At 41.5% G+C, this 12,449-nt stretch overlaps 2 protein-coding genes across 6 annotated transcripts in view; one reads left to right on the top strand and one right to left on the bottom strand.

Annotated features, from left to right (window-relative positions):
* The window catches only part of REXO5 (RNA exonuclease 5), a 106,744-nt gene that overhangs the window by 84,655 nt on the left and 9,640 nt on the right, over positions 1 to 12,449 (top strand). For 2 of the 5 annotated variants that reach the window (XM_058286304.1, XM_058286301.2), the window contains one exon: positions 71 to 351. The exons of the other annotated variants lie outside the window; for them this stretch is intronic. In XM_058286304.1, coding sequence (XP_058142287.1) covers positions 71 to 118 — 48 coding nt within the window. In that variant the 3' untranslated portion in view covers positions 119 to 351. Of the gene's footprint in view, positions 1 to 70; positions 352 to 12,449 lie in introns of those variants that run through there. 5 annotated transcript variants of the gene reach the window in all.
* DCUN1D3 (defective in cullin neddylation 1 domain containing 3) overlaps positions 9,700 to 12,449 on the bottom strand; it is a 39,019-nt gene continuing 36,269 nt past the window's right edge. The window contains exons 2-3 of the mRNA XM_012531203.4: positions 11,854 to 12,389; positions 9,700 to 10,410 (exon numbers count right to left, since the gene is read on the bottom strand). Coding sequence (XP_012386657.1) covers positions 9,927 to 10,410; positions 11,854 to 12,284 — 915 coding nt within the window. The 5' untranslated portion in view covers positions 12,285 to 12,389 and the 3' untranslated portion in view covers positions 9,700 to 9,926. The remainder of the gene's footprint in view (positions 10,411 to 11,853; positions 12,390 to 12,449) is intronic.

Raw genomic sequence — 12,449 nt, 5'->3', positions numbered from 1 at the left:
TAGGAATTTATAACCATTTATTCAAACTATGGATTAAAAAAAATCTATCTTCATTCCTCATTTGTTGCAGCACCCATGGATCTCTCTCTGGCCTAGGACTGATGGGAATAAAAGATGAAGAGGAATGCATCCCAAACATGTTGTCATGAGCCTGCACACCACTTTTCATTTGCCATTTCTTATCCTTCATTGGCAACGGCAGAAAATGGTCTGGCCACAGCCTCTCCAGACTTTGCCAGACCTCTCCATCCAGCAGTCAGCTCTTGTAGAAACTTGGTGTCCACACTAAGGAGTCTAGTTTGTTTAAATGGCATGTACAAATTTTCAATAAATTAAACACCTAAAATTCAACCTTTCCTCATCTTGAAAGAGGGTGAGGGAAAGAAACTATAATTTATGTTTTCTTTGTGTTAGTGGGTTTGTGTGCAGGTGCTCATTCCATGTAGCATTCCTATTAAATGGCATATATGGATGAGGAAACTGGAAGGGGTGACTCCTTTGTGGAGAAAACCCAGCTATATTATATAATTTTTCAAAGTTGTAAAATCTGTGAAGCACATTTCTGTAAGGCAGACTCTTTCTCATTGACAACTGTTATAAAATTGGAGGTGGAAAAAAAAAAAAAATGACAAAAATCTGGCAGGTCCACCAGACAGAAAATAATGGAAAGGTCTGTTTGATTTTAGCAACACTGTAAACCAATTTCCAATTCCATTCTTAGGAATACCTCTTTCCCTTCAAAATGAGGCTGCATTGTCCCTCTCACCAATAGGTGCCTTCATCACAACAGAACTTCTTGAAACTAGAAGCTTCAAATTCTACATTTTAAACTATTCTCAAACTGGTAACGTTGCCTAGGGGGTACAGGCCCACTGTTCCAAAACTGGTAGAGATATTGGCTGCCCTCCAGAAAAGATTAATTCATCTGGCTTACCTAAAAAACCTTTTAAATGTCTCTCTACACTGGCCCGAAAATTCTACTTATAAAGTATTAAAAGTGAAAGTTTCACAAAAACACATATGAAGGAGTTATCACAGGATTATTAAAATGAAATTCTAGGTAGCCATTTTAAAATACTGTGTGTGTGACAAATTTCTAGTAGAGATCTGCCAAAGGCAGTAGGGTTCTGGGTCCAGACTACCTGGCTTTGAATGCCAGCTTTCCTACTTATATGAACTTGAATTACTTCAATTGGATTGCCGTGAAGATAAATGAGATTGCACATTCATGGTACTGTATACGTAGTATTCATGAAGTGTTCGCTATCTTATATACTGTATATGCAAAGAGGAGTTACAGAAGAGTATCATTTGAGGCCATTTTTGTAGGAAAAACAATACAGGCTTGATATAAAACCTGTAAGGCTATATGCCAAAACGTTAAGAGTATCACTGGCTAGTGGGATTGGCAAGTTAGTTTTTACCAAATATCTGTGTCTGGGCAGGATTTTTTTTCTATAATCATTCAGTATATATTATTTATACTAGAAAAAAAATTTTACTTAAAATTAACTCTCAAGGTTGGGTACTTGAGGCAGTGTTTAATCCTTTAAATGTAGCTTCTCCAAAACCTGGGCTTATTCTGTGAAAGTTTAGAATCAAGAGTTAGAACTGAAAAGCTTGATTTGGGTTTGGGACACTGTTACTTGAAACCCCCTCCTGAGGAGGAAAATTCCCCAGGTGTACTGCTGACTTCACCTGCAAGGCCCTGAATAAAGCCAGCTCTTTTATAATAGGAAAGCTCTGCTGGGACTTTGTTAGTTATACTCCACTGTCTAATCTTTGACCTATGGCAGTTCCTAACAAGGCCCACCTTTCCAATTCTCAGTTTTCCAGCAGTGTTGCTGGATTCCTTCCCATTCTGCTGAGCTCCAAAACTATGCAAGCTTGGCCACTGTTCACCTCTTGAGAGACATTCTAGAGTAAGGCCCCTGCGTTTGGATAGACAGTACTGGGTTGGAGCTTCAGCTCTGCTCCTATGTATTCTTGAGCTAGTCAGTCTCATTTTAGTCCTTTTCCTCAGCTTTATAAAATAAGGAAATACCTATTTTTAAGTATTGTGAGAATTCAAAGGGCTAGTTTATGGAAAATGACAAAATACTAGGCTATGGATGTATAAGGTGAGCCTCAATCTTCTCACCTTTTTTCTCACCTCTAAAATGCGGACATTAAGTACCTATTTCCAACGATTAGAGAAAGCCTAGATTGAGTTCAATATATAATATTTTACTGAGAGCTATTTACCAAATGCAGGATCACAAAGCACATTAGGGCTCACTGTGACAAGAGCTTTCCCCTTGCTCCTAGGAAGAGGTGAGTCCATTTCCTTCTCCTGGATGGTTGGGGATACATTTTCCCCAAGGATTTGCAACCCCAAAATCTGCAGAGATTAGGGCCTGGATCAAAAGGCCTCTGAGTCTGCACACTCTGTTCTTTGGGCTGATGCTCCCACCTTTTGGAAGCCAAAACTGCCAACTTGGCCTCTTGCAAAACACACATTCCATTCATAAGTGCGTTTGTGCATTTTTCTTCCCACACCCTTTTAGGCAGCCAAGGCAGAGCTGCCAAGGCAGCTGCTGCTGCAAGAAGCAGCTTCTTGTGGGGGTGGGGGGAAAGGGCAACTTCATGCATTTTTACATTACACTTGGCTTAATGTATTTACTCCCATTTCCTGGCCTATCCTGACATGTAGGGATTAACTCAGGGCATTCAGTCACATTGGTGTTTTCATTTCCTTTTGTGAATAATCTTTTTTCCTATTATAAAGGAAGGATACTAACAAATTTGAAAACTCCAGAAAAAAATCACTTATAATCTCACTCCTCAGTCAATAACTGCCAATGTTTTAAAACTTGTCAAACTTCTTCCATCATTACTCAAGAACAGTTTTTAATAGCTGCATAATATCCCAAAACATGTTAATGGCTCATAATGTTTAAATCAATCCCCTATATTATTGACATTAAAGTTGTTCCAGTATGGTGCTGTCAATTATTATCCTTGCAACATACATCTTTGGCAGGTAATACTACTTCAGGAAAAATTCCTGGAAGTGAAATTATTGGGTTGAAAGGCAAAAACACTTTTTATGGAGATTTTTTAATTCCAGAAAGGTTTTTACCCTGTGTTTGCTAGCTTGGTTTGTTTTAAAACTTGACCAATTCAATAGGTTAAATTTTTCATTCAACATTTAATTTGTTTATTTGAATACCATTTAGATAGGTATGCAACTTTTTTTCCAGAAGGTTTTTGGCCAGTCTTTCTTCAGTGTGTTGTGTGGTCCCTAACCTTTGCCCATTTTCAACTGGGAAGCTAAGTACTTTTCCATACTGAACTTTTAAGAGTTCCTATGGATTATGCATACTGTTATCAATTATTGCAAAAATGTTTCTAGTGCTTATTATGTAAGCTGACATATGTACTACAGTGTATCCATATTGTCTTTTACTACTACCGTAATATTTTGTGGCTTTATATTTTACTATACCAACAATTTCAGCAGCACCTCCCCAGGTAAGCACAGGCCTTGCTATTGCTGCCATGTTCCAATAGAACTTTCTCAGCATCCCTAATGCAAGTGACTGAATCAAGGCCAGAACATTGCATAGCAAGGTTAACTCAAGTAGCAGCCTTATGGCTTTCTAAAGATTGGGTATCTTCAAAAGTCAAAGTAAAGGTAATGGCTTCCTTGCCTCTCCTTCCCAAGCAAACCAACACTTCTGGACATAGGTAGGAATCCAGAGTGGAAATTGTGAGGAGGTAAGTGGCTAATGCTGAGGTGACTCTTTTGTGCTCCTTTGGATCCTCAGCACTACCCACAGAATACCTTACCTAGTAGAGAAAGCCAGCTTCACATCCCTTAAGCTCATCTGATAACTGTGATGTTGCTTGCCCTTCCCTCATCTAATTTAAAATTGGGTTCAAGGTGTTAATAATCCATGTAGCACTGTGACATACTTTGAATAGCTCCAGGCTCTATAAATGCATCAAAAATCAGTACCCTCCAATTTGTCATTCCTTATATCTGTCTGCAAGGCCCTGGCTGGGCTTGGTAGCTCAGAGGGGCCAAAGCACAGACACAAACCCAAAAGTGAACTGGAGAATAAATGCATTTTTTAAGTGAGGAAAAGTCTCCTCCTAGATTTCCTTCCAGGCCCCATCTGATGCTGCATTTGTCATAAGGGAAGAAGGGAAAAGAAAAATTACAGTTCATTGAGGAAAACTCAAAAACCTTCCTAGCTAAAAAAGAATATAGCTATGACTCCCAAGCCCTTTCCAACTGAAAAGAAAAATAAAATTCCATCTAGTCCCACAACTGTCTAATGTTTAGGGGATGTCAACATGAGTAAGATGGCCAATAACAATGACTAGACAAAAAATACAACAGAAAGAAGCTAAGGGTCATAAATGGTCTGCCACAATCAGGCTTCTAGAACGTGAGAGCCAGATGGAGTCATTAGGGCACAGGGAATCAATCCCTCTCAGGCCTCCCCCACTCCCCCATCTCCCACCCACATTGGGCACAGAAGGAAAAAGTTGAGTCCTTAAGGACAATGATTTATGAAAGGTCACCTGTAGCCAGGCCAAGTCCCCCTTTCTGGAGCCCCTACTTTACTCATCTGACATCTTTTTCTAATGTATGAGCACTTAGGTGTCTTAGGTGATTTATAAAGCCTTTTAAAAAAATACTAAACACTCGTTGATGGAAGTAACATTATCTTAACTTTATAGGTGAGTAAAAGGAATTTTAAATTCACTAACTTGACAAAGGTCACCCAGCAGTAGCATCTGACAGTTAAAGCTAGATTCTACTAATCTATCTTTTGCCTTAATCACTGCCAACCTGAAAGATCTAAGAGCCACCCATTTAACACAATGCTCAAATTCACTTTTTTTATTCATGGAAATTCACATCAGTAGGTTACTAAAGTAGGAACTACCTACTTAGGCAGTGGCCGTGTGAGAATTTGTTTGCTCTTTGTCTAGAAATACTAGGACCCCAAAGGCAACCCTATTAACCTTGGAGATCAACACCCTTGTTTGGAGTCTGGAGATCCTGTACCATCTGGATTATTTTCCAAAGCATATGAATTACTATCCAAGATGGTGCTGAGAGGTGGGTAAATCTCACCCCAGAATAAAGTCACTGCTTTTTTTTTTTTTTTCAGAAATGCAATAATCATATAAACAAATTTATTAAATCCAACAGCAGAATAACCTTCCAGATTTAAAAAAGCATAAAAAAAGTAGACATCAAAGACAAATACGTGTGAAACAAGTTAATAAAAATATTCAAGGGGCCAGTTTGAGAATGCAACAATGCAGAGAATACAAATAAAAGTATTGACTTGTTGACAAGTCTGTACAACCTCAAGAAACAGAGACGCTTGTCACAAACCAAGAGGGATCTACAAAGATGGAGGGTCACCTGAGTAGTGGACTCATCACCTCAGTGGGTTAAGGCAGGGTAATCTGTAGGATCCATTCATCTAAGCCCCATGTGCCTACTGCTTCAAATTCCCCTTTGAAACCTAGAATTATATTCATTAGTGCAACAGGTCAGAACAATTAATCACAGACTAATCACAAGAGGCTGGGGACCAGGGTCAGAGTGAAGACACTTCTCCCAAAGTAAATAAGTGTGTCGAGGAAAAGACACAGCAGCTGCTGAATGGCTTCCTTTGGCAATATCCAAGGTTTGTATTAAAAGTGGTAGGAATAGCACGTGGGTTATAGGATTAGCTTATCTGTGAATATGGACTTAATTTTCAAGAAGAGAAATGCCCCAGCACCTGAATCAGAGGCAGACCCTGATGGTTACTGAAATCTATTCACACTATTTTAGCTTCTGCAATGAATGCTCAAATGTCAAATTTTTTCCTTTCAAAACAGAAACATAAACTGCTGATCCTCACTAAATATAGTCTGAGTGTATGCAAAACTGGACAAATGCTGTATTAACTACAGTTTACCACACGGAAATAAACTCTGATGGGGAGATGGGAACACTGGGAGAACAGATTGTGGGATAAGAGGAAGGTCAATATGACAGGTCCTCAAATGAGTCCCAATTAATACATGTAAATGGTATAAAACCATCATTGTCCTTTCTGCCGTTTAAACAAAACACTGCTGCAATTCCTAAGGAAGACCTTTGTTTAAGGGGTTCACGTCATTACTAATCAAACATAAAAGACACAGGAAAATTGGCAAAGCAGGCAACTAAAAACATGAAAAGAGCAGTAGCAGCTTCCTTCTAGCCCTTACCTTATAATTGGGTCTACCTTTGGGCTTCCTGCTCTAAACACCTAACTTTTAAGTATGGCAAACCAGTCCTAAATACAGATCTGTTGGGTTTTAAACTTTTAGAGGAACCCATACCCCAGTATCCTCCCACCACTGTTTGCTACAATTTGACACTTCTTGAAGCCAGGCCATCACTCTCTAGCACTCAGGACTGAATTTTGACAAGAGTCCCCAGAAGATCCGTACAGTTCTGAGCCAGTTTGTACCTTCCTTAGGGTAGTTTAATATTGAAAACACGGCCCTGTACATTCTCAAAGGAATTCCCTGAGCCTAGAGGCTTGGTTGAAATGTGTATCTTCACCCAGCTCTAGATTTTTTTTCTTCCTCATCAGAAGGGTAGATAGGAGATCTTGTACCTAACTCATAAAAGTGGGCATATCTGGCAGGGATGAAGGAAGAGCTGGTGAGGTGACCAGCTGAAGCATAGCAAAGTGTCATTTAAGGAGGTACAATTAAGGCAAACATTCAAATTTGGCAAGGATGGAGGAAGAAGGAGCAATTCAATGAAGCAATGTTTTATCACACCAGCTTTCTAATATATTGCTAAAGAGATACCATAGGCAGCCATTTGCCAAAAAAAAAAACACAAGCAATTTCTCAGCCCTTAATTCATTGTTGTCATCACCCTCAAATATTGCTGACCTGAAAAAACAGCATCAACACCCTGCCCCTCCACACCACCCTGGTGTTATAAAGTGAAGGCTCCTTGGGCTTACCTGAGGGACATGCATTTGGCCTCTTCCAAATAAGTACTACTCACTAAACTGTAAACCTATTTCTAGGTTAAGAGAAACAGGGGCTTTTCATTTTGCAGAAGTGCAACTGCAAACCCTACCCACAACCACAACTTGGATCCCTTTGCAGAAAAATTGCTTTTCTCGTGGTCATGAAAAAATCAAGCATTGGTCCAGAGCTACTGCTTGAATTCACTGTTGAACATCAGAGGCCCAACACTGGAAGGAACAGTAAGTCCCTCCCTGACTGCTCCCTTTTCTGCTTCTCATTTACATCTTTGTAACACATGGATAATTCAAAATAAAATAATAACATTTTTAAGTGGCCCTTTTTGGGAGATGGGGGAAAAAAGCTGAAGTTAATTAAAACAAAACAAAATTCACTCACTCTATAGTACACCTAATGCATGGAATGCCTTCTTTATAGGCTAGGGAAGGATTTGTTCCTCCAAGACTCTCAGAATCCTCAGCTGCTTCTGTCTTTTGCATACTCCTCTTCATATACCCTTCTGACCTGGGTCAGGTAGAGATTTGCCTGGCTAGGGGCAGCCTCCTTCTAGCCAATCCAGAACTGGGAAGAACTGGGGATGCAAACTAGCTGGATAAAAAGTCAGTCTCTTTAAGACTTCAGACTGGTATCCAAACCACAGTTGAGCCCACAAAACTTCTGCTGGAACCCCGGAGACTCCACACCATGATGCTCCTGTCCTATTTAGCCAGAACAAACCCAGGCATCTGACCTGAGATCTCCTTTAGCTTTCCAACAGTATTGCTAACCTACCTTTTATGGCCGATTTTAAAGTTTTCCATCTGCTCCTCTAGAAGGGACAACAGTCAAGTTTAGGAATTTTTTAAAATCAAATTCCAAGTACATTCTTTATGTCAATTTTAGAAAGACACTGACTGCATTAACTTCTTAAATAATCATCTCTGTAAAGATGGGAGCCCAGAGCCATAAGAATACAAATAAAAGAACTCAATATGAGCAATTCCTACCCAGACTGAGAAATATACACCCAGGGTGGGGGATGGGGGTGGGGCAGTTAGGAGATAAAACTCCAAATGTTTAATAGACAAACTCTCATTACCTCAAGAGTATAAATATTTTTATAAGTTTTTTATTTAAAAGATTCCCTTTTCAGTCTGTTCCAAAGTATTGGAAGCTGAACTATACAAGTTCTGGCCACCCCCACTTCCAGTACAGGTTTCTGAGGACATATTTTCTTAAATGGAAAAGTAACAGGACCCTTTACTGAAAACAGCTTGTAGGACCAGAGTCAGCTCTAGACTCTGTGGCAGTTTAGCCAAAGCTGGCCTTAACAGAGCCAGTGTGTGTGGAGGAGTCTGGGGGAACTGGGCCCCTCCTTCTGAGGAAAGGGCTGAAAAATTCATCTTTAGTGAAAATGGTCCAAATTCAGATTCCAAAGCCTCCTTCATTCTGATGTTTCCTGGCACTCTTCTTATACTTTATACACTAAAGGCAGCTTCCTCTTTATGGCCAGTTTTAGCAGGCAAAAAAAAAAAAAAGAATATAGATACATATATGTGTATATATATATATTTTATATAGGTAAAATATATACCTATTTTATATATGTATATATACATATTTAGGGGTGGGGAAAAAGGGTCATGTAAACCTAAACTGTCATCACATTACCCCAAATGAGCCTGACTGTTAACAAAAAAGATAATAAATAACTCCTGGGGGTTAAGTGACAACGTGGGTGCAGCAAGAAGGGAAAGGGCACAAAGTTTAACTATTAAATACACTTCTATATTTGTTTGGCAGAGTTCAGGCCAGCCCAAGGCTTCTGCACTTGCCAGACAAGTAAGCTGATGCTCCCCAAAGACAAAAATTTAAAAAAAAAACAAAAAACAAAAACTCAAGCAGAGCTCCATACCACAGTTTTCCTTCAAGTTAGTTGGCCGGCACACAGTTTTCCCAGCCACCAGGAACAGAAACTTTGGCTCCAAGGCAAATGAAAAAAAAAAAAGTATTTCCATTTACAACACGAAAATACAGAAACGTCAAAGAAAGAAAACTATCAAACAAGTCTACTTCCAGCAAAACTGAGGTAGCACTGCTTTCTCTGCATTCAATGCTTAAGTGGTTCTCAGCACAATGTGTTTAAAAACAAAAAACAAAAAAACCTGCTCACTTGACTGACAGGTGCAGCATGTTGATGGATAAACTCAACATGAAATGCAATAGGTCAAAGAAGGAATGGGCAAGAAGTGGGGGGAAGTGAGAGGAAATAAGGGTCTCGCATAAATTAGCTTAAAAGAAGGTTGTCACCAGACTACAAAGGCTCTCAAGCTGGCCTTGGCTCTCCAAGAGCTTTAAATCGTCTGGGAATTAATGCAATGTGGTTAACAGTTAACACTGCTATTCAACTCTGTGTAAATCTTTATAATTATTACAACCTAAATTCAACCATGTAAACAGCACTACACACAGTACAGACCTGCCCTGAAAAACAGAATATGCAAAACTGATATCTGGCACTGTAACATTTTGTAATGTTAATTCAACCTAACCGTCCCATCCCCCTCCCTGATCTTTTAACCCTCCCCCACCAAAAAAAAAAATCTAATTTGTGCAAGAAACGGCAGGCTTATTCTATCTGAAGGCTTCAAAAAAAAGATACACAACATGTAGCGAGGTTCAAATGTTTTGGGGGACCCCCCAAAAAAGGAAATAACCAAAATAACCAAAAAATGAAGAAAGTGCCTAAAACATGATACAGCATTTTAGAGCCCTTTCAGATACAAGGCAGAGAAAGGTGTAAAGTAGAAAATATCCGGATCTTCAGTAATTTCCAGAAAGGTCCAATTCCTCAGTTGGCTGCAGGGCAGTGGGCTGCTGTTCCTGGGACAGAGCCACTAAGTCTGCTCCTCCAGACACAAGCCCTCTGGCCCTGAGCTGAGTGCACCTCTCCCTTCCCCTTCTCTTTTCCTTCGTTCCATCTCCCACTCCACAAAGGTATCGAAGAGACTTGGCCAGGCCTCATCTTCACTGTAGTTACTGAGATCAGGGCCAATCACCTGAGTGAAGTTAAGGAACATGTTCCAAGTGTCCCGGGAGATGCCCTTGATCCCCGAGGGGTTCTCTGTTAGGAAGTTTAGCCACTGGTCCAATACTGGAGGATTGTTCTGAGTGAAGACTAATTTCCACAGGGCAATGGCTATTTCCCGATGCAGTGACCGCTGCCCTTCTTCGGAGTCCAGGCCAAACTGAAATGTAAACCGGTAGAGATCCTTGAATTTATCCTCTTGTTTGGCTTCCGTTAAGAGGCTAGGGAACCGTGCACAGATCCCATCAATGCTGTCTGCACTTATTGCTTTGCAGCCATCAAAAAACTCCTTCCTGCAACAGGAAGAAGGAGGAGGCACAGTTAGTAATTATTATAGCTGGTATCATTTACTGAAAGGCAATGTAGTGCCAGTGACTAAGAGCCTGGTTATAGGGCTGAAAGGCCTAGATCTGAATTCCAGCTTCTTCATTAATTAGTCCTGTTTCCTCATCTGTCAAATGGCAAGACTAAAATCTAACTTCATGGGGTTTGGGTGAGGATTAAACAGTTAGCATAATAAGTCCTAAAATACCTAGTACCTGGTAGGTGGTGATAATGGTTCATCCATTCATTCATTCATCCCCCCAGAGCTGGGGCTAAACTCAAGCCTCCAGCTTCAGGCCACATACCTCATTCTGCAGTACTGATTAAGCTGCAGTCTCCTTCTTCCCCCAGATGGGGGTCTTCCAGCTTCCCTTTTGATTTTCTATGGGCTGTTTGTTTCTCCTGTATTTTTGGTGGCTGCCAAAGGAGTTTTATGGAGCCAAAGATTCTGGATGAACCCGGCTGGGTAACTGTCACTAGTGGCCAAAGTTTTCTGTTATTAAAAAACAACCTATGTATGTATCTTGAACATTATAACACTTTCTGCTGTTACCTTGATCATCAGGCTGAGGAGATGAGGCCTGGAGGGTAACCTACCCAGGGGAACCTAAACTAGAGCTTTATGGCTAGGTTGCCCAGTCCATTTTTTCATTCTTCATCTTGTTCTCCCTCTCCCACCAACAACCCCCTCAGGCTGCTGGCCACAGCAATATGGACCTCTACTGCTCAATAACTGGGTCAGCTGTCTTGATTGGCCAAGGATGGTGTGCTAAGGACTAGCAGGTGCAAATGGGCAACTGGCTTCAAAGGGCAACAAAGGCACAACGGCACAGTAAGGTGCACAAAAAATATCAAGGGAGGGAGGAAGGAAGGGAATTGGCAAGTCAGGAAATTAAAGAAAAGGTCTGAAACAGCAGTGGGTAGCAGCTCGCAACAGCGCTCACCCATGATTATTCCCCATTTTACTTCAGGCAGAGATGGCTGGTGCCCAGTTACTCAGAGGATGCCTAGTGATGCTGTGGGTGTGGACCATGACAGGCCTGAAACTTGACCTACAAATGAGGCACAAGATTTGTTCTTTGAGAAGAAATGTGGGATACCCATCAGAATTGGACATGAGGTTTGATCAAAATAGAAATGCCTGGGCCTTATCCCAGATTCCTTTCTATTCAGGAGATCTCCTCTAGGGCCGTGTGTGTGGGCGTGTATTTAACTCTTAGGAGGCGGGGAAGGTTCTCTGAATAAGAACCTCAAAGACTCAGAAAATTTAAGTTATAAAGAAATCAGTCAGAAGAAAAGACTTACCAAACCCCTATGAATTCAACCCAGTTCTCTCCTAGCTGGGCGTGAATGCCCAATGGAGTTCTCTTTCCTCCTCTTTCACTTGGTGAAATAAAATATTTGCGACTAACCTGGTGAATTTGCACATGGTAGCGGCCTGGAACTTCCAAGCCAAAAGCAGCACTCGAAATTCCGTGGGGTCAACACATAGGTCATTGCAAAAGCGCTCCATGCCTTCCTCCAAAATTGCATCTTCCCGCTCGTCCTTGTAGCGCCTGAACAGTTCTTCCAACCTCTGCAAGGAAGACTCCTCAGCATTGGACTTGGGCTCCCTCCCAGCATCTCCTGAGGACGTTGGCAGCTGGCAGACCTCAGTGGCAGTTTCTGCCTTTTTGGTCCCATTGGCCAGGATATCCCCACCTGGCTTGCCACAGGCTGGCGCCTGTTCCTCGCGGTGGCCTGCTCCCCGCCTGCTGTGTGACTTGCTGCTGGGGTCACGGTCTCCATTCTTGCTGCCCAGGGTGGATGAGGGATTCTTGCACTTGGTGACGCACTGGCCCATGGTGCTGGTGGCCTGGCCTCTAGAGTGGCCCCCTCTGGACTGGATGCCCTTGCTGCCCCTGGCCCATGTGCCTCAACATGCCATCAGCCAGAGGAGCCAGCCAACCTGGAGGGAAATCAGAGCGCAGTCACCTCGCAAGGGAGACATGGTATGGATGCTACCCCT

Source organism: Dasypus novemcinctus, chromosome 23 (genome assembly GCF_030445035.2).
Source record: "Dasypus novemcinctus isolate mDasNov1 chromosome 23, mDasNov1.1.hap2, whole genome shotgun sequence".
NCBI classification, from domain to species: Eukaryota; Metazoa; Chordata; class Mammalia; order Cingulata; family Dasypodidae; genus Dasypus; species Dasypus novemcinctus.
This window is presented reverse-complemented; position numbering and strand designations above follow the sequence as displayed.